Source organism: Dermacentor albipictus, unplaced genomic scaffold, assembly GCF_038994185.2.
Source record: "Dermacentor albipictus isolate Rhodes 1998 colony unplaced genomic scaffold, USDA_Dalb.pri_finalv2 scaffold_21, whole genome shotgun sequence".
Classification (NCBI taxonomy): Eukaryota; Metazoa; Arthropoda; class Arachnida; order Ixodida; family Ixodidae; genus Dermacentor; species Dermacentor albipictus.
The window spans coordinates 111472-133755 of NW_027225575.1; the positions used below are offsets into that span (position 1 = coordinate 111472).

Below are 22284 nucleotides of genomic sequence, written 5' to 3' on the forward strand. Positions count from 1 at the left end.
ACATACACGAGTTACATACGAGTTACATACACACATGAGTTACACATACATACACATACACACATATGTAACAACGAGGTCAAGGACAATACGTTTACTAAGAACATCGTATATTTGTTTTCGCTGAAAAGATTTTAAAAGCCACGAATGCTCTTTTCTGTAGCTCTATTGTTGGCCATGGGTCAAGTATTTTTGTTAGAGTGAAAGGTGGTCTAACTTTAGGAGGCGCCAGTTTGCTTTTCACTTATCCATTACCCTTCCCTCGCACCTAATGATCTTAAACAACTGCGACACTAGCCGTCGTCGATTCGTGTGTTTAGCTATTCGACATAAATATGAACGATTTCAGTTTAATCTTTTGTCTAGAAACAGCTCACCTTCCGCCCCACTGGGGGAAGCCACCACGCTCGAGTGTTGCCACTCAATACGCGGAGGTTCCAGCCGCAGCGACGGCAAAGCTTTGGCGACGTAATGCACTCTTAATATTTGTCAACAGGCTTTTCGTGTAACTGTATACTGAGCTCCACACTTAACGAGAAAGGCAGGCGACATAAATACGCGCAAGACTGTCCTCGAAAGCTGACTAAATTCCGCAGTCCTTACGTTTCCCTGCACTTGACACACGTCTCGTTTTTTTATTTCACAGCACTCCCGATTAAGAAGTAACGCGACGAGCATACGTCTTTTTTGTTTTATGATTTTTTTCCCTTCTTTTTTTATTGTCCACGAGCACACGTCTGTTGCTGCCATTGCGCAATAAAAATAATTCCCAAAGAAAATGAACTCAAAGGAATGTGGCCGTTATCAAGCCTGTGCTTTCTCTTACTCTGCCTCTCGTATGTTCTTTTTTTCTTGCGTCTTTCTCGGAGCTTATCGCATCCTTTATCGACGCGAGCAGAAAAACAGGAGCCGGGGTCCGTGTTCATTCCAAGTGTTGTTCGGAACGGGGCAGGAGCCATCCACGACGCGCAAACGGGGTCTCGCTAGACGCAGTGCATATGGCGGGGCCGTACACGTCGCGTCGGTCGCCCGTGCTGTCGCTGGGCGGCGGAGCCAGCACCGATGACCCGCTCGCCACTGCCGCGGCCATCGGTAAGCACGTTCCGAGCGTTCCTTGAGCCCGTCGTGCTGTGACAGGCGTGCGCTGAGCCTACAGACTCTGCGCTTCCCGTAGCGTATCGATGGCGAAGGAAGCTGCCCAATGAGAGCTCTGTACGGTAGGTCACCGGACTCAATCGCGAGCGATATTCATACTCGAATCCGAGACCGTCAATCCCTTAAGTTTTTAAGTCATTGCGAGTCTTTGCATGAGTGAGCCTGACTGAGCCGGGGTCAATGTAAATCTCCCTGAGCGTGCGTCGGAGTATATACGGCGTCAGTCACTGTGTTACCATTGATGTGCAACCCACATTTCGCGGGAATCGCACCCTCCACATTTGGTTTTAAGACACAGTTACATTGGAGTTAATTAGAGCGCTCGAAACTATGACCTTTGATACTCGAAGAACCCGCCGTGGTTGCTCAGTGGCTATGGTGTTGGGCTGCTGAGCACGAGGTCGCGGGATCGAATCCCGGCCATGGCGGCCGCACTTCGATGGGGGCCAAATGCGAAAACACCCGTGTACTTAGATTTAGGTGCACGTTAAAGAACCCCAGGTGTTGTAAATTTCCGGACTCCTTCACTGCGGCGTGCCTCATAATCAGAATGTGGTTTTAGCTCGTAAAACCCCATATTTTTCGATACTCGAAGCTTCAACCTTTGGTAGAAAACAAATAGCCAGAAACAACATCATTCGAATGACAAGCGTGACAAGGGCAAGAAATTTAGTGAATCTCTTGCGATCGCGCATGTTTTCGCGTTCATCCTATTTAGCGTTTGCTAAAGTGAGTCGCAACGTCTTTGTTTACTGTATACTGTATGCGCTGTATGCGCCAGACACCCCACCGAAGCAAGCGAGGCGAGCTGCGCATGTCAGCGTTCGGCTCTTCGGCCGCCCGGCATCCTGTTTATATTTGATGTAGTTCTAGGCTCTCGGCGTATTCTTGCGTTCCTTGTACACTTTGACACGGCACTCAGCGCTATCGGACCCCGTCAAGGTGAGAAGTTTCGTTTGACAGTCTGTGCTGCATTTCAAGCAATTTCAGCTTAGGGTACGTCACCGAGCGTTGTGACGCAGCTAGCGAAAGAGTTAGGTAGGCGTGTACTGAATCACGCTGGGGTATGTTCGTCCCGTTTTCTATGAGGCCCCAGCATTACTGTAACTCGTTTCGTTACTTTTAGGGCACGCTGACCGCACAGCCCGTTGTGGTGCGCATTGTTTGCTATGTACTGAATCATGCTGGGTTATGTTCGTTACGTTTTATACGGGGCACCAACATAATTCGAACTCAATTCATTACTTTTAGGGCACGCTGACCGCACAGCGCGTTGTGACGCAGTTAGCGAAAAAGAGCTCGGCCGTGTTGGTGCACTTAGTTTGGCATGTACTGAATCATTCTGGAGCATGTTAGTTACGTTTTATACGGGGCACCAACATTATTGCAACTCATTTGGTTACTTCTGGGCACGCTGACCGCACAGCGCGTTGTGAAGCAGTTAGCGAAGAAGAGCTCGGCCGTTGTGGTGCACTGAGTTAGGCTTGTACTGAATCCGCCCCATGCTGGGACATGTTCCTTACGCTTTATACGGGGTCCCAACAATATTGTAACTCATTTGGTTACTTTTAGGGCACGCTGACCGCACAGCCCGTTGCGACGCAGTTAGCTAAAAACAGCTCGGCCGTTGTGGTGCACATAGTTTGGCATGTACTGAATGATGCTGGGGCATTTTCGTTGCGTTCTATACGGGGCACCAACATAATTGGAACTCAATTCATTACTTTTAGGGCACGCTGACCGCACAGCGCGCTGTGACGCAGTTAGCGAAAAAAAGCTCGGCCGTGTTGGTGCACTTAGTTTGGCATGTACTGAATCTTGCTGGGGCATGTTCCTTACGTTTTATACGGGGCACCAACATTATTGTAACTCATTTGGTTACTTCTGGGCACGCTGACCGCACAGCGCGTTGTGACGCAGTTAGCTAACAGCTCGGCCGTTGTGCTGCACTTAGTTTGGCATGTACTGAATGTTGCTGGGGCATGTTCGTTACGTCTTATACGGGGTACCAACATTATTGTAACTCATTTGGTTACTTCTGGGCACGCTGACCGCACAGCGCATTGTGACGCAGTTAGCGAAGAACAGCTCCACCATTGTGGTGCACTGACTTTGGCTTGTACTAAATCCGCCCCATGCTGGGACATGTTGCTTTCGCATTAAATGGGGTCCTAACAATATTGTAACTCATTTGGTTACTTTTAGGGCACGCTGACCGCACAGCGCGTTGTGACGCAGTTAGCGAAACACAGCTCGGCCGTTGTGGAGCACTAAGTTTGGCATGTACTGAATCCTACAGGGGCATGTCCGTTACGTTTTATACGGGGCGCGAACATTATTGTAACTCATTGGGTTACTTTTGGGGCATGCTGACCGCACAGCGCGTTGTGCCGCCGTTAGCGAAAAACAGCTCGGCCGTTGTGGTGCACTTAGTTTGGCATGTACTGAATCATACTGGGGCATGTCCGTTACGTTTTATACGGGGTACCAACATTATTGTAACTCATTTGGTTACTTCTGGGCACGCTGACCGCACAGCGCGTTGTGACGCAGTTAGTGAAGAACAGCTCCGCCGTTGTGGTGCACTGACTGTGGCTTGTACTGAATCCGCCCCATGCTGGGACATGTTGCTTTCGCATTAAATGGGGTCCTAACAATATTGTAACTCATTTGGTTACATTTAGGGCACGCTGACCGCACAGCGCGTTGTGACGCAGTTAGCGAAAAACAGCTCGGCCGTTGTGGTGCACTTAGTTTGGCATATACTGAATCATGCTGGGGAATGTTCGTTACGTTTTATACGGGGCCCCAACATTATTGTAACTCATTTGGTTACTTTTAGGGCACGCTGACCGCACAGCGCGTTTGGATGCAGTTAGCGAAAAACAGCTCGGCCGTTGTGGTGCACTTAGTTTGGCATGTACTGGGTCATGCTGAGGAATGTTCGTTACGTTTTATACGGGGCCCCAACATTATTGTAACTCATTTCGCTACTTTAAGGCACGCTGACCGCACAGCGCGTTGTGACGCAGTTGGCGAAAAACAGCTCGGCCGTTGTGGTGCACTGAGTTTGGCTTGTACTGAATCCGCCCAATACTGGGACAGGTTTCTTACGCTTTATACGGGGTCCCAACAATATTGTAACTCATTTGGTTACTTTTAGGGCACGCTGACCGCACAGCGCGTTGTGACGCAGTTAGCGAAAAACAGCTTGGCCGTTGTGGAGCACTAAGTTTGGCATGTACTGAATCATACAGGGGCATGTCCGTTACGTTTTATACGGGGCGCGACCATTATTGTAACTCATTTGGTTACTTTTGGGGCATGCTGACCGCACAGCGCGCTGTGACGCAGTTAGCGAAAAAAAGCTCGGCCGTGTTGGTGCACTTAGTTTGGCATGTACTGAATCTTGCTGGGGCATGTTCCTTACGTTTTATACGGGGCACCAACATTATTGTAACTCATTTGGTTACTTCTGGGCACGCTGACCGCACAGCGCGTTGTGACGCAGTTAGCTAACAACAGCTCGGCCGTTGTGCTGCACTTAGTTTGGCATGTACTGAATCATTCTGGAGCATGTTAGTTACGTTTTATACGGGGCACCAACATTATTGTAACTCATTTGGTTACTTCTGGGCACGCTGACCGCACAGCGCGTTGTGACGCAGTTAGCGAAGAACAACTCGGCCGTTGTGGTGCACTGAGTTAGGCTTGTACGGAATCCGCCCCATGCTGGGACATGTTCCTTACGTTTTATACGGGGCCCCAACATTATTGTAACTCATTTGGTTACTTTTAGGGCACGCTGACCGCACAGCGCGTTTTAAGGCAGTTAGCGAAAAACAGCTCGGCCATTGTGTTGCACTTAGTTTGGTATGTACTGAATCATGCTGGGGAATGTTCGTTACGTTTTACACGGGGACCCAACATTATTGTAACTAATTGTGTTACTTTAGGGCACGCTGACCGCACAGCGCGTTGTGACGCAGTTAGCGAAACACAGCTCGGCCGTTGTGGAGCACTAAGTTTGGCATGTACTGAATCCTACAGGGGCATGTCCGTTACGTTTTATACGGGGCGCGAACATTATTGTAACTCATTGGGTTACTTTTGGGGCATGCTGACCGCACAGCGCGTTGTGCCGCCGTTAGCGAAAAACAGCTCGGCCGTTGTGGTGCACTTAGTTTGGCATGTACTGAATCATACTGGGGCATGTCCGTTACGTTTTATACGGGGTACCAACATTATTGTAACTCATTTGGTTACTTCTGGGCACGCTGACCGCACAGCGCGTTGTGACGCAGTTAGTGAAGAACAGCTCCGCCGTTGTGGTGCACTGACTGTGGCTTGTACTGAATCCGCCCCATGCTGGGACATGTTGCTTTCGCATTAAATGGGGTCCTAACAATATTGTAACTCATTTGGTTACATTTAGGGCACGCTGACCGCACAGCGCGTTGTGACGCAGTTAGCGAAAAACAGCTCGGCCGTTGTGGTGCACTTAGTTTGGCATATACTGAATCATGCTGGGGAATGTTCGTTACGTTTTATACGGGGCCCCAACATTATTGTAACTCATTTGGTTACTTTTAGGGCACGCTGACCGCACAGCGCGTTTGGATGCAGTTAGCGAAAAACAGCTCTGCCGTTGTGGTGCACTTAGTTTGGCATGTACTGAGTCATGCTGAGGAATGTTCGTTACGTTTTATACGGGGCCCCAACATTATTGTAACTCATTTGGTTACCTTTAGGGCACGCTGACCGCACAGCGCATTGTGACGCAGTTAGCAAAAAACAGCTCGGCCGTTGTGGTGCACTTAGTTTGGCATGTACTGAATCATGCTGGGGCATGTTAGTTACGTTTTATACGAGGCGCCAACATTATTGTAACTCATTTCGCTACTTTAAGGCACGCTGACCGCACAGCGCGTTGTGACGTAGTTGGCGAAAAACAGCTCGGCCGTTGTGGTGCACTGAGTTTGGCTTGTACTGAATCCGCCCAATGCTGGGACAGGTTTCTTACGCTTTATACGGGGTCCCAACAATATTGTAACTCATTTGGTTACTTTTAGGGCACGCTGACCGCACACCGCGTTGTGACGCAGTTAGCGAAAAACAGCTTGGCCGTTGTGGAGCACTAAGTTTGGCATGTACTGAATCATACAGGGGCATGTCCGTTACGTTTTATACGGGGCGCGACCATTATTGTAACTCATTTGGTTACTTTTGGGGCATGCTGACCGCACAGCGCGCTGTGACGCAGTTAGCGAAAAAAAGCTCGGCCGTGTTGGTGCACTTAGTTTGGCATGTACTGAATCTTCCTGGGGCATGTTCCTTACGTTTTATACGGGGCACCAACATTATTGTAACTCATTTGGTTACTTCTGGGCACGCTGACCGCACAGCGCGTTGTGACGCAGTTAGCTAACAACAGCTCGGCCGTTGTGCTGCACTTAGTTTGGCATGTACTGAATCATTCTGGAGCATGTCAGTTACGTTTTATACGGGGCACCAACATTATTGTAACTCATTTGGTTACTTCTGGGCACGCTGACCGCACAGCGCGTTGTGACGCAGTTAGTGAAGAACAGCTCCGCCGTTGTGGTGCACTGACTGTGGCTTGTACTGAATCCGCCCCATGCTGGGACATGTTGCTTTCGCATTAAATGGGGTCCTAACAATATTGTAACTCATTTGGTTACATTTAGGGCACGCTGACCGCACAGCGCGTTGTGACGCAGTTAGCGAAAAACAGCTCGGCCGTTGTGGTGCACTTAGTTTGGCATATACTGAATCATGCTGGGGAATGTTCGTTACGTTTTATACGGGGCCCCAACATTATTGTAACTCATTTGGTTACTTTTAGGGCACGCTGACCGCACAGCGCGTTTGGATGCAGTTAGCGAAAAACAGCTCGGCCGTTGCGGTGCACTTAGTTTGGCATGTACTGAGTCATGCTGAGGAATGTTCGTTACGTTTTATACGGGGCCCCAACATTATTGTAACTCATTTGGTTACCTTTAGGGCACGCTGACCGCACAGCGCATTGTGACGCAGTTAGCAAAAAACAGCTCGGCCGTTGTGGTGCACTTAGTTTGGCATGTACAGAATCATGCTGGGGCATGTTAGTTACGTTTTATACGAGGCGCCAACATTATTGTAACTCATTTCGCTACTTTAAGGCATGCTGACCGCACAGCGCGTTGTGACGCAGTTGGCGAAAAACAGCTCGGCCGTTGTGGTGCACTGAGTTTGGCTTGTACTGAATCCGCCCAATGCTGGGACAGGTTTCTTACGCTTTATACGGGGTCCCAACAATATTGTAACTCATTTGGTTACTTTTAGGGCACGCTGACCGCACAGCGCGTTGTGACCCAGTTAGCGAAAAACAGCTTGGCCGTTGTGGAACACTAAGTTTGGCATGTACTGAATCATACAGGGGCATGTCCGTTACGTTTTATACGGGGCGCGACCATTATTGTAACTCATTTGGTTACTTTTAGGGCACGCTGACCGCACACCGCGTTGTGACGCAGTTAGCGAAAAACAGCTCGGCCGTTGTGGTGCACTTAGTTTGGCATGTACTGAATCATACTGGGGCATGTCCGTTACGTTTTATACGGGGTACCAACATTATTGTAACTCATTTGATTACTTCTGGGCACGCTGACCGCACAGCGCGTTGTGACGCAGTTAGCGAAGAACAGCTCCGCCGTTGTGGTGCACTGACTTTGGCTTGTACTGAATCCGCCCCATGCTGGGACATGTTGCTTTCGCATTTAATGGGGTCCTAACAATATTGTAACTCATTTGGTTACATTTAGGGCACGCTGACCGCACAGCGCGTTGTGACGCAGTTAGCGAAAAACAGCTCGGCCGTTGTGGTGCACATAGTTTGGCATGTACTGAATCATGCTGGGGATTTTTCGTTACGTTTTATACGGGACCCCAGCATTATTGTAACTCATTTGGTTACTTTTAGGGCACACTGACCGCACAGCGCGTTTTTATGCAGTTAGCGAAAAACAGCTCGGCCGTTGTGGTGCACTTAGTTTGGCATGTACTGTATCATGCTGGGGAATGTTCGTTACGTTTTATACGGGGCCCCAACATTATTGTAACTCATTTGGTTACTTTTAGGGCACGCTGGCCGCACAGCGCATTTTGATGCAGTTAGCGAAAAACAGCTCGGCCATTGCTGTGCACTTAGTTTGGCATGTACTGAATCATGCTGGGGAATGTTCCTTACGTTTTATACGGGGCACCCACATTATTGTAACTCATTTGGTTACTTCTGGGCACGCTGACCGCACAGCGCGTTGTGACGCAGTTAGCTAACAACAGCTCGGCCGTTGTGCTGCACTTAGTTTGGCATGTACTGAATCATTCTGGAGCATGTTAGTTACGTTTTATACGGGGCACCAACATTATTGTAACTCATTTGGTTACTTCTGGGCACGCTGACCGCACAGCGCGTTGTGACGCAGTTAGCGAAGAACAACTCGGCCGTTGTGGTGCACTGAGTTAGGCTTGTACGGAATCCGCCCCATGCTGGGACATGTTCCTTACGTTTTATACGGGGCCCCAACATTATTGTAACTCATTTGGTTACTTTTAGGGCACGCTGACCGCACAGCGCGTTTTAAGGCAGTTAGCGAAAAACAGCTCGGCCATTGTGTTGCACTTAGTTTGGTATGTACTGAATCATGCTGGGGAATGTTCGTTACGTTTTACACGGGGACCCAACATTATTGTAACTAATTGTGTTACTTTAGGGCACGCTGACCGCACAGCGCGTTGTGACGCAGTTAGCGAAACACAGCTCGGCCGTTGTGGAGCACTAAGTTTGGCATGTACTGAATCCTACAGGGGCATGTCCGTTACGTTTTATACGGGGCGCGAACATTATTGTAACTCATTGGGTTACTTTTGGGGCATGCTGACCGCACAGCGCGTTGTGCCGCCGTTAGCGAAAAACAGCTCGGCCGTTGTGGTGCACTTAGTTTGGCATGTACTGAATCATACTGGGGCATGTCCGTTACGTTTTATACGGGGTACCAACATTATTGTAACTCATTTGGTTACTTCTGGGCACGCTGACCGCACAGCGCGTTGTGACGCAGTTAGTGAAGAACAGCTCCGCCGTTGTGGTGCACTGACTGTGGCTTGTACTGAATCCGCCCCATGCTGGGACATGTTGCTTTCGCATTAAATGGGGTCCTAACAATATTGTAACTCATTTGGTTAAATTTAGGGCACGCTGACCGCACAGCGCGTTGTGACGCAGTTAGCGAAAAACAGCTCGGCCGTTGTGGTGCACTTAGTTTGGCATATACTGAATCATGCTGGGGAATGTTCGTTACGTTTTATACGGGGCCCCAACATTATTGTAACTCATTTGGTTACTTTTAGGGCACGCTGACCGCACAGCGCGTTTGGATGCAGTTAGCGAAAAACAGCTCTGCCGTTGTGGTGCACTTAGTTTGGCATGTACTGAGTCATGCTGAGGAATGTTCGTTACGTTTTATACGGGGCCCCAACATTATTGTAACTCATTTGGTTACCTTTAGGGCACGCTGACCGCACAGCGCATTGTGACGCAGTTAGCAAAAAACAGCTCGGCCGTTGTGGTGCACTTAGTTTGGCATGTACTGAATCATGCTGGGGCATGTTAGTTACGTTTTATACGAGGCGCCAACATTATTGTAACTCATTTCGCTACTTTAAGGCACGCTGACCGCACAGCGCGTTGTGACGTAGTTGGCGAAAAACAGCTCGGCCGTTGTGGTGCACTGAGTTTGGCTTGTACTGTATCCGCCCAATGCTGGGACAGGTTTCTTACGCTTTATACGGGGTCCCAACAATATTGTAACTCATTTGGTTACTTTTAGGGCACGCTGACCGCACACCGCGTTGTGACGCAGTTAGCGAAAAACAGCTTGGCCGTTGTGGAGCACTAAGTTTGGCATGTACTGAATCATACAGGGGCATGTCCGTTACGTTTTATACGGGGCGCGACCATTATTGTAACTCATTTGGTTACTTTTGGGGCATGCTGACCGCACAGCGCGCTGTGACGCAGTTAGCGAAAAAAAGCTCGGCCGTGTTGGTGCACTTAGTTTGGCATGTACTGAATCTTCCTGGGGCATGTTCCTTACGTTTTATACGGGGCACCAACATTATTGTAACTCATTTGGTTACTTCTGGGCACGCTGACCGCACAGCGCGTTGTGACGCAGTTAGCTAACAGCAGCTCGGCCGTTGTGCTGCACTTAGTTTGGCATGTACTGAATCATTCTGGAGCATGTCAGTTACGTTTTATACGGGGCACCAACATTATTGTAACTCATTTGGTTACTTCTGGGCACGCTGACCGCACAGCGCGTTGTGACGCAGTTAGTGAAGAACAGCTCCGCCGTTGTGGTGCACTGACTGTGGCTTGTACTGAATCCGCCCCATGCTGGGACATGTTGCTTTCGCATTAAATGGGGTCCTAACAATATTGTAACTCATTTGGTTACATTTAGGGCACGCTGACCGCACAGCGCGTTGTGACGCAGTTAGCGAAAAACAGCTCGGCCGTTGTGGTGCACTTAGTTTGGCATATACTGAATCATGCTGGGGAATGTTCGTTACGTTTTATACGGGGCCCCAACATTATTGTAACTCATTTGGTTACTTTTAGGGCACGCTGACCGCACAGCGCGTTTGGATGCAGTTAGCGAAAAACAGCTCGGCCGTTGTGGTGCACTTAGTTTGGCATGTACTGAGTCATGCTGAGGAATGTTCGTTACGTTTTATACGGGGCCCCAACATTATTGTAACTCATTTGGTTACCTTTAGGGCACGCTGACCGCACAGCGCATTGTGACGCAGTTAGCAAAAAACAGCTCGGCCGTTGTGGTGCACTTAGTTTGGAATGTACTGAATCATGCTGGGGCATGTTAGTTACGTTTTATACGAGGCGCCAACATTATTGTAACTCATTTCGCTACTTTAAGGCATGCTGACCGCACAGCGCGTTGTGACGCAGTTGGCGAAAAACAGCTCGGCCGTTGTGGTGCACTGAGTTTGGCTTGTACTGAATCCGCCCAATGCTGGGACAGGTTTCTTACGCTTTATACGGGGTCCCAACAATATTGTAACTCATTTGGTTACTTTTAGGGCACGCTGACCGCACAGCGCGTTGTGACCCAGTTAGCGAAAAACAGCTTGGCCGTTGTGGAGCACTAAGTTTGGCATGTACTGAATCATACAGGGGCATGTCCGTTACGTTTTATACGGGGCGCGACCATTATTGTAACTCATTTGGTTACTTTTGGGGCATGCTGACCGCACAGCGCGTTGTGCCGCCGTTAGCGAAAAACAGCTCGGCCGTTGTGGTGCACTTAGTTTGGCATGTACTGAATCATACTGGGGCATGTCCGTTACGTTTTATACGGGGTACCAACATTATTGTAACTCATTTGGTTACTTCTGGGCACGCTGACCGCACAGCGCGTTGTGACGCAGTTAGCGAAGAACAGCTCCGCCGTTGTGGTGCACTGACTTTGGCTTGTACTGAATCCGCCCCATGCTGGGACATGTTGCTTTCGCATTTAATGGGGTCCTAACAATATTGTAACTCATTTGGTTACATTTAGGGCACGCTGACCGCACAGCGCGTTGTGACGCAGTTAGCGAAAAACAGCTCGGCCGTTGTGGTGCACATAGTTTGGCATGTACTGAATCATGCTGGGGATTTTTCGTTACGTTTTATACGGGACCCCAGCATTATTGTAACTCATTTGGTTACTTTTAGGGCACACTGACCGCACAGCGCGTTTTTATGCAGTTAGCGAAAAACAGCTCGGCCGTTGTGGTGCACTTAGTTTGGCATGTACTGTATCATGCTGGGGAATGTTCGTTACGTTTTATACGGGGCCCCAACATTATTGTAACTCATTTGGTTACTTTTAGGGCACGCTGGCCGCACAGCGCATTTTGATGCAGTTAGCGAAAAACAGCTCGGCCATTGCTGTGCACTTAGTTTGGCATGTACTGAATCATGCTGGGGAATGTTCGTTACGTTTTATACGGGGCCCCAACATTATTGTAACTCATTTATTTACTTTTAGGGCACACTGACCGCACAGCGCGTTTTGATGCAGTTAGCGAAAAACAGCTCGGCCGTTGTGGTGCACTTAGTTTGGCACGTACTGAATCATGCTGGGGAATGTTCGTTACGTTTTATACGGGGCCCCAACATTATTGTAACTCATTTGGTTACTTTTAGGGCACGCTGACCGCACAGCGCGTTTTGATGCAGTTAGCGAAAAACAGCTCGGCCGTTGTGGTGCACTTAGTTTGGCATGTACTGAATCATGCTGGGGAATGTTCGTTACGTTTTATACGGGGTACCAACATCACTGTAACTCATTTGGTTACTTTTGGGCACGCTGACCGCACAGCGCGTTGTGACGCAGTTAGCGAAGAACAGCTTCGCCGTTGTGGTGCACTGAGTTTGGCTTGTACTGAATCCGCCCCATGCTGGGACATGTTGCCTTCGCATTAAATGGGGTCCTAACAATATTGTAACTCATTTGGTTACTTTTAGGGCACGCTGACCGCACAGCGCGTTGTGACGCAGTTAGCGAAAAACTGCTCGGCCGTTGTGGTGCACATAGTTTGGCATGTACTGAATCATGCTGGGGATTTTTCGTTGCGTTTTATACGGGGCCCCAGCATTATTGTAACTCATTTGGTTACTTTTAGGGCACGCTGACCGCACAGCGCGTTTTAGGCAGTTAGCGAAAAACAGCTCGGCCGTTGTGGTGCACTTAGTTTGGCATGTACTGAATCATGCTGGGGAATGTTCGTTACGTTTTATACGGGGCCCCAACATTATTGTAACTCATTTGGTTACTTTTAAGGCACGCTGACCGCACAGCGCGTTTTGATGCAGTTAGAGAAAAACAGCTAGGCCGTTGTGGTGCACTTAGTTTGGCATGTACTGAGTCATGCTGGGGCATGTTCGTTACGTTTTATACGGGGCCCCAACATTATTGTAACTCATTTGTTTACCTTTAGGGCACGGTGACCGCACAGCGCGTTGTGACGCAGTTAGCGAAAAACAGCTCGGCCGTTGTGGTGCACTTAGTTTGGCATGTACTGAATCATACTGGGGCAGGTTCGGTACGTTTTATACGGGACCCCAACATTATTGTAACTCATTTGGCTACTTTTAGGGCATGCTGACCGCACAGTGCGTTGTTACGCAGTTAGCGGAAAAGAGCTCGGCCGTTGAGGTGCACTTAGTTTGGCATGTACTGAATCATGCTGGGGCATGTTAGTTACGTTTTATACGAGGCCCCAACATTATTGTAACTCATTTGGCTACTTTAAGGCACGCTGACCGCACAGCGCGTTTTTATGCAGTTAGCGAAAAACAGCTCGGCCGTTGTGGTGCACTTAGTTTGGCATGTACTGTATCATGCTGGGGAATGATCATTACGTTTTATACGGGGCCCCAACATTATTGTAACTCATTTGGTTACTTTTGGAGCATGCTGACCGCACAGCGCGTTCTGCCGCCGTTAGCGAAAAACAGCTCGGCCGTTGTGGTGCACTTAGTTTGGCATGTACTGAATCATACTGGGGCATGTCCGTTACGTTTTATAAGGGGTACCAACATTATTGTAACTCATTTGGTTACTTCTGGGCACGCTGACCGCACAGCGCGTTGTGACGCAGTTAGCGAAGAACAGCTCCACCGTTGTGGTGCACTGACTTTGGCTTGTACTGAATCCGCCCCATGCTGGGACATGTTGCTTTCGCATTAAATGGGGTCCTAACAATATTGTAACTCATTTGGTTACTTTTAGGGCACGCTGACCGCACAGCGCGTTGTGACGCAGTTAGCGAAAAACAGCTCGGCCGTTGTGGTGCACATAGTTTGGCATGTACTGAATCATGCTGGGGATTTTTCGTTACGTTTTATACGGGTCCCCAGCATTATTGTAACTCATTTGGTTACTTTTAGGGCACGCTGACCGCACAGCGCGTTTTTATGCAGTTAGCGAAAAACAGCTCGGCCGTTGTGGTGCACTTATTTTGGCATGTACTGTATCATGCTGGGGAATGATCATTACGTTTTATACGGGGCCCCAACATTATTGTAACTCATTTGGTTACTTTTAAGGCACGCTGGCCGCACAGCGCGTTTTGATGCAGTTAGCGAAAAACAGCTCGGCCATTGTAGTGCACTTAGTTTGGCATGTACTGAATCATGCTGGGGAATGTTCGTTACGTTTTATACGGGGCCCCAACATTATTGTAACTCATTTGTTTACTTTTAGGGCACACTGACCGCACAGCGCGTTTTGATGCAGTTAGCCAAAAACAGCTCGGCCGTTGTGGTGCACTTAGTTTGGCACGTACTGAATCATGCTGGGGAATGTTCGTTACGTTTTATACGGGGCCCCAACATTATTGTAACTCATTTGGTTACTTTTAGGGCACGCTGACCGCACAGCGCGTTTTGATGCAGTTAGCGAAAAACAGCTCGGCCGTTGTGGTGCACTTAGTTTGGCACGTACTGAATCCTGCTGGGGAATGTTCGTTACGTTTTATACGGGGCCCCAACATTATTGTAACTCATTTGGTTACATTTAGGGCACGCTGACCGCACAGCGCGTTTTGATGCAGTTAGCGAAAAACAGCTCGGCCGTTGTGGTGCACTTAGTTTGGCATGTACTGAATCATGCTGAGGAATGTTCGTTACGTTTTATACGGGGCCCCAACGTTATTGTAACTCATTTGGCTACTTTTAGGGCACGCTGACAGCACAGCGCGTAGTTATGCAGTTAGCGAAAAAAAGCTCGGCCGTTGAGGTGCACTTAGTTTGGCATGTACTGAATCATGCTGGGGCATGTTAGTTATGTTTTATACGAGGCCCCAACATTTTTGTAACTCAGTTGGTTACATTTAGGCCACGCTTACCGCACAGCGCGTTTTGATGGAATTAGCGAAAAACAGCTCGGCCGTTGAGGTGCACTTAGTTTGGCATGTACTGAATCATCCTGGGGAATGTTCGTTACGTTTTATACGGGGCTCCAACATTATTGTAACTGATTTGGTTACTTTTAGGGCACGCTGACCACGCAGCGCGTTTTGATGCAGTTAGCGAAAAACAGCTCGGCCGTTGTGGTGCACTTAGTTTGGCATGTACTGAATCATGCTGGGGAATGTTCGTTACGTTTTATACGGGGCCCCAACATTATTGTAACTCATTTGGTTACCTTTAGGGCACCCTGACCACACAGCGCGTTTTGATGCAGTTAGCGAAAAACAGCTCGGCCGTTGTGGTGCACTTAGTTTGGCATGTACTGTATCATGCCAAACATGTACGTTCGTAATGTAATGTTCGTTACGTTTTATACGGGGCCCCAACATTATTATAACTCATTTGGTTACTTTTAGTTCACGCTGGCCGCACAGCGCGTTTTGATGCAGTTAGCGAAAAACAGCTCGGCCATTGTGGTGCACTTAGTTTGGCATGTACTGAATCATGCTGGGGAACGTTCGTTACGTTTTATACGGGGCCCGAACATTATTGTAACTCATTTGTTTACTTTTAGGGCACACTGACCGCACAGCGCGTTTTGATGCAGTTAGCGAAAAACAGCTCGGCCGTTTGGTGCACTTTGTTTGGCACGTACTGAATCATGCTGGGGAATGTTCGTTACGTTTTATACGGGGCCCCAACATTATTGTAACTCAGTTGGTTACTTTTAGGGCACGCTGACCGCACAGCGCGTTTTGATGCAGTTAGCGAAAAACAGCTCGGCCGTTGTGGTGCACTTAGTTTGGCACGTACTGAATCATGCTGGGGAATGTTCGTTACGTTTTATACGGGGCCCCAACATTATTGTAACTCATTTGGTTACTTTTAGTTCACGCTGACAGCACAGCGCGTTGTTATGCAGTTAGCGAAATAAAGCTCGGCCGTTGAGGTGCACTTAGTTTGGCATGTACTGAATCATGCTGGGGCATGTTAGTTATGTTTTATACGAGGCCCCAACATTTTTGTAACTCAGTTGGTTACATTTAGGCCACGCTTACCGCACAGCGCGTTTTGATGGAATTAGCGAAAAACAGCTCGGCCGTTGAGGTGCACTTAGTTTGGCATGTACTGAATCATCCTGGGGAATGTTCGTTACGTTTTATACGGGGCGCGAACATTATTGTAACTCATTTGGTTACTTTTAGGGCACGCTGACCACGCAGCGCGTTTTGATGCAGTTAGCGAAAAACAGCTCGGCCGTTGTGGTGCACTTTGTTTGGCACGTACTGAATCCTGCTGGGGAATGTTCCTTACGTTTTATACGGGGCCCCAACATTATTGCAACTCATTTGGCTACTTTTAGGGCATGCTGACCGCACAGTGCGTTGTTACGCAGTTAGCGAAAAAGAGCTCGGCCGTTGAGGTGCACTTAGTTTGGCATGTACTGAATCATGCTGGGGCATGTTAGTTACGTTTTATACGAGGCCCCAACATTATTGTAACTCATTTGGCTACTTTAAGGCACGCTGACCGCACAGCGCGTTTTTATGCAGTTAGCGAAAAACAGCTCGGCCGTTGTGGTGCACTTAGTTTGGCATGTACTGTATCATGCTGGGGAATGATCATTACGTTTTATACGGGGCCCCAACATTATTGTAACTCATTTGGTTACTTTTAGGGCACGCTGGCCGCACAGCGCGTTTTGATGCAGTTAGCGAAAAACAGCTCGGCCATTGTAGTGCACTTAGTTTGGCATGTACTGAATCATGCTGGGGAATGTTCGTTACGTTTTATACGGGGCGCGAACATTATTGTAACTCATTTGGTTACTTTTGGAGCATGCTGACCGCACAGCGCGTTCTGCCGCCGTTAGCGAAAAACAGCTCGGCCGTTGTGGTGCACTTAGTTTGGCATGTACTGAATCATACTGGGGCATGTCCGTTACGTTTTATACGGGGTACCAACATTATTGTAACTCATTTGGTTACTTCTGGGCACGCTGACCGCACAGCGCGTTGTGACGCAGTTAGCGAAGAACAGCTCCACCGTTGTGGTGCACTGACTTTGGCTTGTACTGAATCCGCCCCATGCTGGGACATGTTGCTTTCGCATTAAATGGGGTCCTAACAATATTGTAACTCATTTGGTTACTTTTGGGGCATGCTGACCGCACAGCGCGTTCTGCCGCCGTTAGCGAAAAACAGCTCGGCCGTTGTGGTGCACTTAGTTTGGCATGTACTGAATCATACTGGGGCATGTCCGTTACGTTTTATACGGGGTACCAACATTATTGTAACTCATTTGGTTACTTTTGGAGCATGCTGACCGCACAGCGCGTTCTGCCGCCGTTAGCGAAAAACAGCTCGGCCGTTGTGGTGCACTTAGTTTGGCATGTACTGAATCATACTGGGGCATGTCCGTTACGTTTTATACGGGGTACCAACATTATTGTAACTCATTTGGTTACTTCTGGGCACGCTGACCGCACAGCGCGTTGTGACGCAGTTAGCGAAGAACAGCTCCACCGTTGTGGTGCACTGACTTTGGCTTGTACTGAATCCGCCCCATGCTGGGACATGTTGCTTTCGCATTAAATGGGGTCCTAACAATATTGTAACTCATTTGGTTACTTTTAGGGCACGCTGACCGCACAGCGCGTTGTGACGCAGTTAGCGAAAAACAGCTCGGCCGTTGTGGTGCACATAGTTTGGTATGTACTGAATCATGCTGGGGATTTTTCGTTACGTTTTATACGGGTCCCCAGCATTATTGTAACTCATTTGGTTACTTTTAGGGCACGCTGACCGCACAGCGCGTTTTGATGCAGTTAGCGAAAAACAGCTCGGCCATTGTAGTGCACTTAGTTTGGCATGTACTGAATCATGCTGGGGAATGTTCGTTACGTTTTATACGGGGCCCCAACATTATTGTAACTCATTTGTTTACTTTTAGGGCACACTGACCGCACAGCGCGTTGTTATGCAGTTAGCGAAATAAAGCTCGGCCGTTGAGGTGCACTTAGTTTGGCATGTACTGAATCATGCTGGGGAATGTTGGTTACGTTTTATACGAGGCCCCAACATTTTTGTAACTCAGTTGGTTACATTTAGGCCACGCTTACCGCACAGCGCGTTTTGATGGAATTAGCGAAAAACAGCTCGGCCGTTGAGGTGCACTTAGTTTGGCATGTACTGAATCAACCTGGGGAATGTTCGTTACGTTTTATACGGGGCTCCAACATTATTGTAACTGATTTGGTTACTTTTAGGGCACGCTGACCACGCAGCGCGTTTCGATGCAGTTAGCGAAAAACAGCTCGGCCGTTGTGGTGCACTTAGTTTGGCATGTACTGAATCATGCTGGGGAATGTTGGTTACGTTTTATACGGGGCCCCAACATTATTGTAACTCATTTGGTTACCTTTAGGGCACCCTGACCACACAGCGCGTTTTGATGCAGTTAGCGAAAAACAGCTCGGCCGTTGTGGTGCACTTAGTTTGGCATGTACTGTATCATGCCAAACATGTACGTTCGTAATGTAATGTTCGTTACGTTTTATACGGGGCCCCAACAATATTGTAACTCATTTGGTTACTTTTAGTTAACGCTGGCCGCACAGCGCGTTTTGATGCAGTTAGCGAAAAACAGCTCGGCCATTTTGGTGCACTTAGTTTGGCATGTACTGAATCATGCTGGGGAATGTTCGTTACGTTTTATACGGGGCCCGAACATTATTGTAACTCAGTTGGTTACTTTTAGGGCACGCTGACCGCACAGCGCGTTTTGATGCAGTTAGCGAAAAACAGCTCGGCCGTTGTGGTGCACTTAGTTTGGCACGTACTGAATCATGCTAGGGAATGTTCGTTACGTTTTATACGGGGCCCCAACATTATTGTAACTCATTTGGTTACTTTTAGTTAACGCTGGCCGCACAGCGCGTTTTGATGCAGTTAGCGAAAAACAGCTCGGCCATTTTGGTGCACTTAGTTTGGCATGTACTGAATCATGCTGGGGAATGTTCGTTACGTTTTATACGGGGCCCGAACATTATTGTAACTCAGTTGGTTACTTTTAGGGCACGCTGACCGCACAGCGCGTTTTGATGCAGTTAGCGAAAAACAGCTCGGCCGTTGTGGTGCACTTAGTTTGGCACGTACTGAATCATGCTAGGGAATGTTCGTTACGTTTTATACGGGGCCCCAACATTATTGTAACTCATTTGGCTACCTTTAAGGCACGCTGACCGCACAGCGCATTGTGACGCAGTTAGCGAAAAACAGCTGGGCCGTTGTGGTGCACTTAGTTTGGGATGTACTGAATCATACTGGGGAATGTTCGTTACGTTTTATACGGGGCCCCAACATTATTGTAACTCATTTGATTACTTTTAGTTCACGCTGGCCGCACAGCGCGTTTTGATGCAGTTAGCGAAAAACAGATCGGCCATTGTGGTGCACTTAGTTTGGCATGTACTGAATCATGCCGGGGAATGTTCGTTACGTTTTATACGGGGCCCCAACATTATTGTAACTCATTTGGTTACTTTTAGGGCACGCTGACCGCACAGCGCGTTTTGATGCAGTTAGCAAAAAACAGCTGGGCCGTTGTGGTGCACTTAGTTTGGGATGTACTGAATCATACTGGGGCATGTTCGGTACGTTTTATACGGGACCCCAACATTATTGTAACTCATTTGGCTACGTTTAGGGCACGCTGACCGCACAGCGCGTTGTTATGCAGTTAGCGAAATACAGCTCGGCTGTTGAGGTGCACTTAGTTTGGCATGTACTGAATAATGCTGGGGCATGTTAGTTACGTTTTATACGAGGCCCCAACATTATTGTAACTCAGTTGGTTACTTTTAGGGCAAGCTGACCGCACAGCGCATTGTGACGCAGTTAGCGAAAAACAGCTGGGCCGTTTTGGTGCACTTAGTTTGGGATGTACTGAATCATACTGGGGAATGTTCGTTACGTTTTATACGGGGCCCCAACATTATTGTAACTCATTTGGTTACTTTTAGTTCACGCTGGCCGCACAGCGCGTTTTGATGCAGTTAGCGAAAAACAGCTCGGCCATTGTGGTGCACTTAGTTTGGCATGTACTGAATCATGCCGGGGAATGTTCGTTACGTTTTTTACGGGGTCCCAACATTATTGTAACTCATTAGGTTACTTTTCGGGCACGCTGACCGCACAGCGCGTTTTGATGCAGTTAGCGAAAAACAGCTCGGCCGTTGTGGTGCACTTAGTTTGGCACGTACTGAATCATGCTGGGGAATGTTCGTTACGTTTTATACGGGGCCCCAACATTATTGTAACTCATTTGGTTTCCTTTAGGGCACGCTGACCGCACAGCGCGTTTTGATGCAGTTAGCGAAAAACAGCTCAGCCATTGTAGTGCACTTAGTTTGGCATGTACTGAATCATGCTGGGGAATGTTCGTTACGTTTTATACGGGGCCCCAACATTATTGTAACTCATTTGTTTACTTTTAGGGCACACTGACCGCACAGCGCGTTTTGTTGCAGTTAGCCAAAAACAGCTCGGCCGTTGTGGTGCACTTAGTTTGGCACGTACTGAATCATGCTGGGGAATGTTCGTTACGTTTTATACGGGGCCCCAACATTATTGTAACTCAGTTGGTTACTTTTAGGGCACGCTGACCGCACAGCGCGTTTTGATGCAGTTAGCGAAAAACAGCTCGGCCATTGTGGTGCACTTAGTTTGGCACGTACTGAATCATGCTGGGGAATGTTCGTTACGTTTTATACGGGGCCCCAACATTATTGTAACTCATTTGGTTACGTTTAGGGCACGCTGACCGCACAGCGCGTTTTGATGCAGTTAGCGAAAAACAGCTCGGCCGTTGTGGTGCACTTAGTTTGGCATGTACTGAATCATGCTGAGGAATGTTCGTTACGTTTTATACGGGGCCCCAACATTATTGCAACTCATTTGGCTACCTTTAAGGCACGCTGACCGCACAGCGCATTGTGACGCAGTTAGCGAAAAACAGCTGGGCCGTTGTGGTGCACTTAGTTTGGCACGTACTGAATCATGCTGGGGAATGTTCGTTACGTTTTATACGAGGCCCCAACATTTTTGTAACTCAGTTGGTTACATTTAGGCCACGCTTACCGCACAGCACGTTTTGATGGAATTAGCGAAAAACAGCTCGGCCGTTGAGGTGCACTTAGTTTGGCATGTACTGAATCATCCTGGGGAATGTTCGTTACGTTTTATACGGGGCTCCAACATTATTGTAACTGATTTGGTTACTTTTAGGGCACGCTGACCACGCAGCGCGTTTTGATGCAGTTAGCGAAAAACAGCTCGGCCGTTGTGGTGCACTTAGTTTGGCATGTACTGAATCATGCTGGGGACTGTTCGTTACGTTTTATACGGGGCCCCAACATTATTGTAACTCATTTGGTTACCTTTAGGGCACCCTGACCACACAGCGCGTTTTGATGCAGTTAGCGAAAAACAGCTCGGCCGTTGTGGTGCACTTAGTTTGGCATGTACTGTATCATGCCAAACATGTACGTTCGTAATGTAATGTTCGTTACGTTTTATACGGGGCCCCAACATCATTGTAACTCATTTGGTTACTTTTAGTTCACGCTGGCCGCACAGCGCGTTTTGATGCAGTTAGCGAAAAACAGCTCGGCCATTGTGGTGCACTTAGTTTGGCATGTACTGAATCATGCTGGGGAATGTTCGTTACGTTTTATACGGGGCCCAAACATTATTGTAACTCATTTGTTTACTTTTAGGGCACACTGACCGCACAGCGCGTTTTGATGCAGTTAGCGAAAAACAGCTCGGCCGTTGTGGTGCACTTTGTTTGGGACGTACTGAATCATGCTGGGGAATGTTCGTTACGTTTTATACGGGGCCCCAACATTATTGTAACTCAGTTGGTTACTTTTAGGGCACGCTGACCGCACAGCGCGTTTTGATGCAGTTAGCGAAAAACAGCTCGGCCGTTGTGGTGCACTTAGTTTGGCACGTACTGAATCATGCTGGGGAATGTTCGTTACGTTTTATACGGGGCCCCAACATTATTGCAACTCATTTGGC

General features: G+C 48.3%; 1 protein-coding gene across 1 annotated transcript in view; it reads left to right on the forward strand.

Annotated features, from left to right (window-relative positions):
- The first annotated feature begins 960 nt into the window (after positions 1 to 960).
- The window catches only part of LOC139052286 (glutathione hydrolase proenzyme-like), a 31022-nt gene continuing 9698 nt past the window's right edge, over positions 961 to 22284 (forward strand). The window contains exon 1 of the mRNA XM_070529369.1: positions 961 to 1092. Within this exon, the coding sequence (XP_070385470.1) occupies positions 999 to 1092 (94 nt within the window). The 5' untranslated portion in view covers positions 961 to 998. The remainder of the gene's footprint in view (positions 1093 to 22284) is intronic.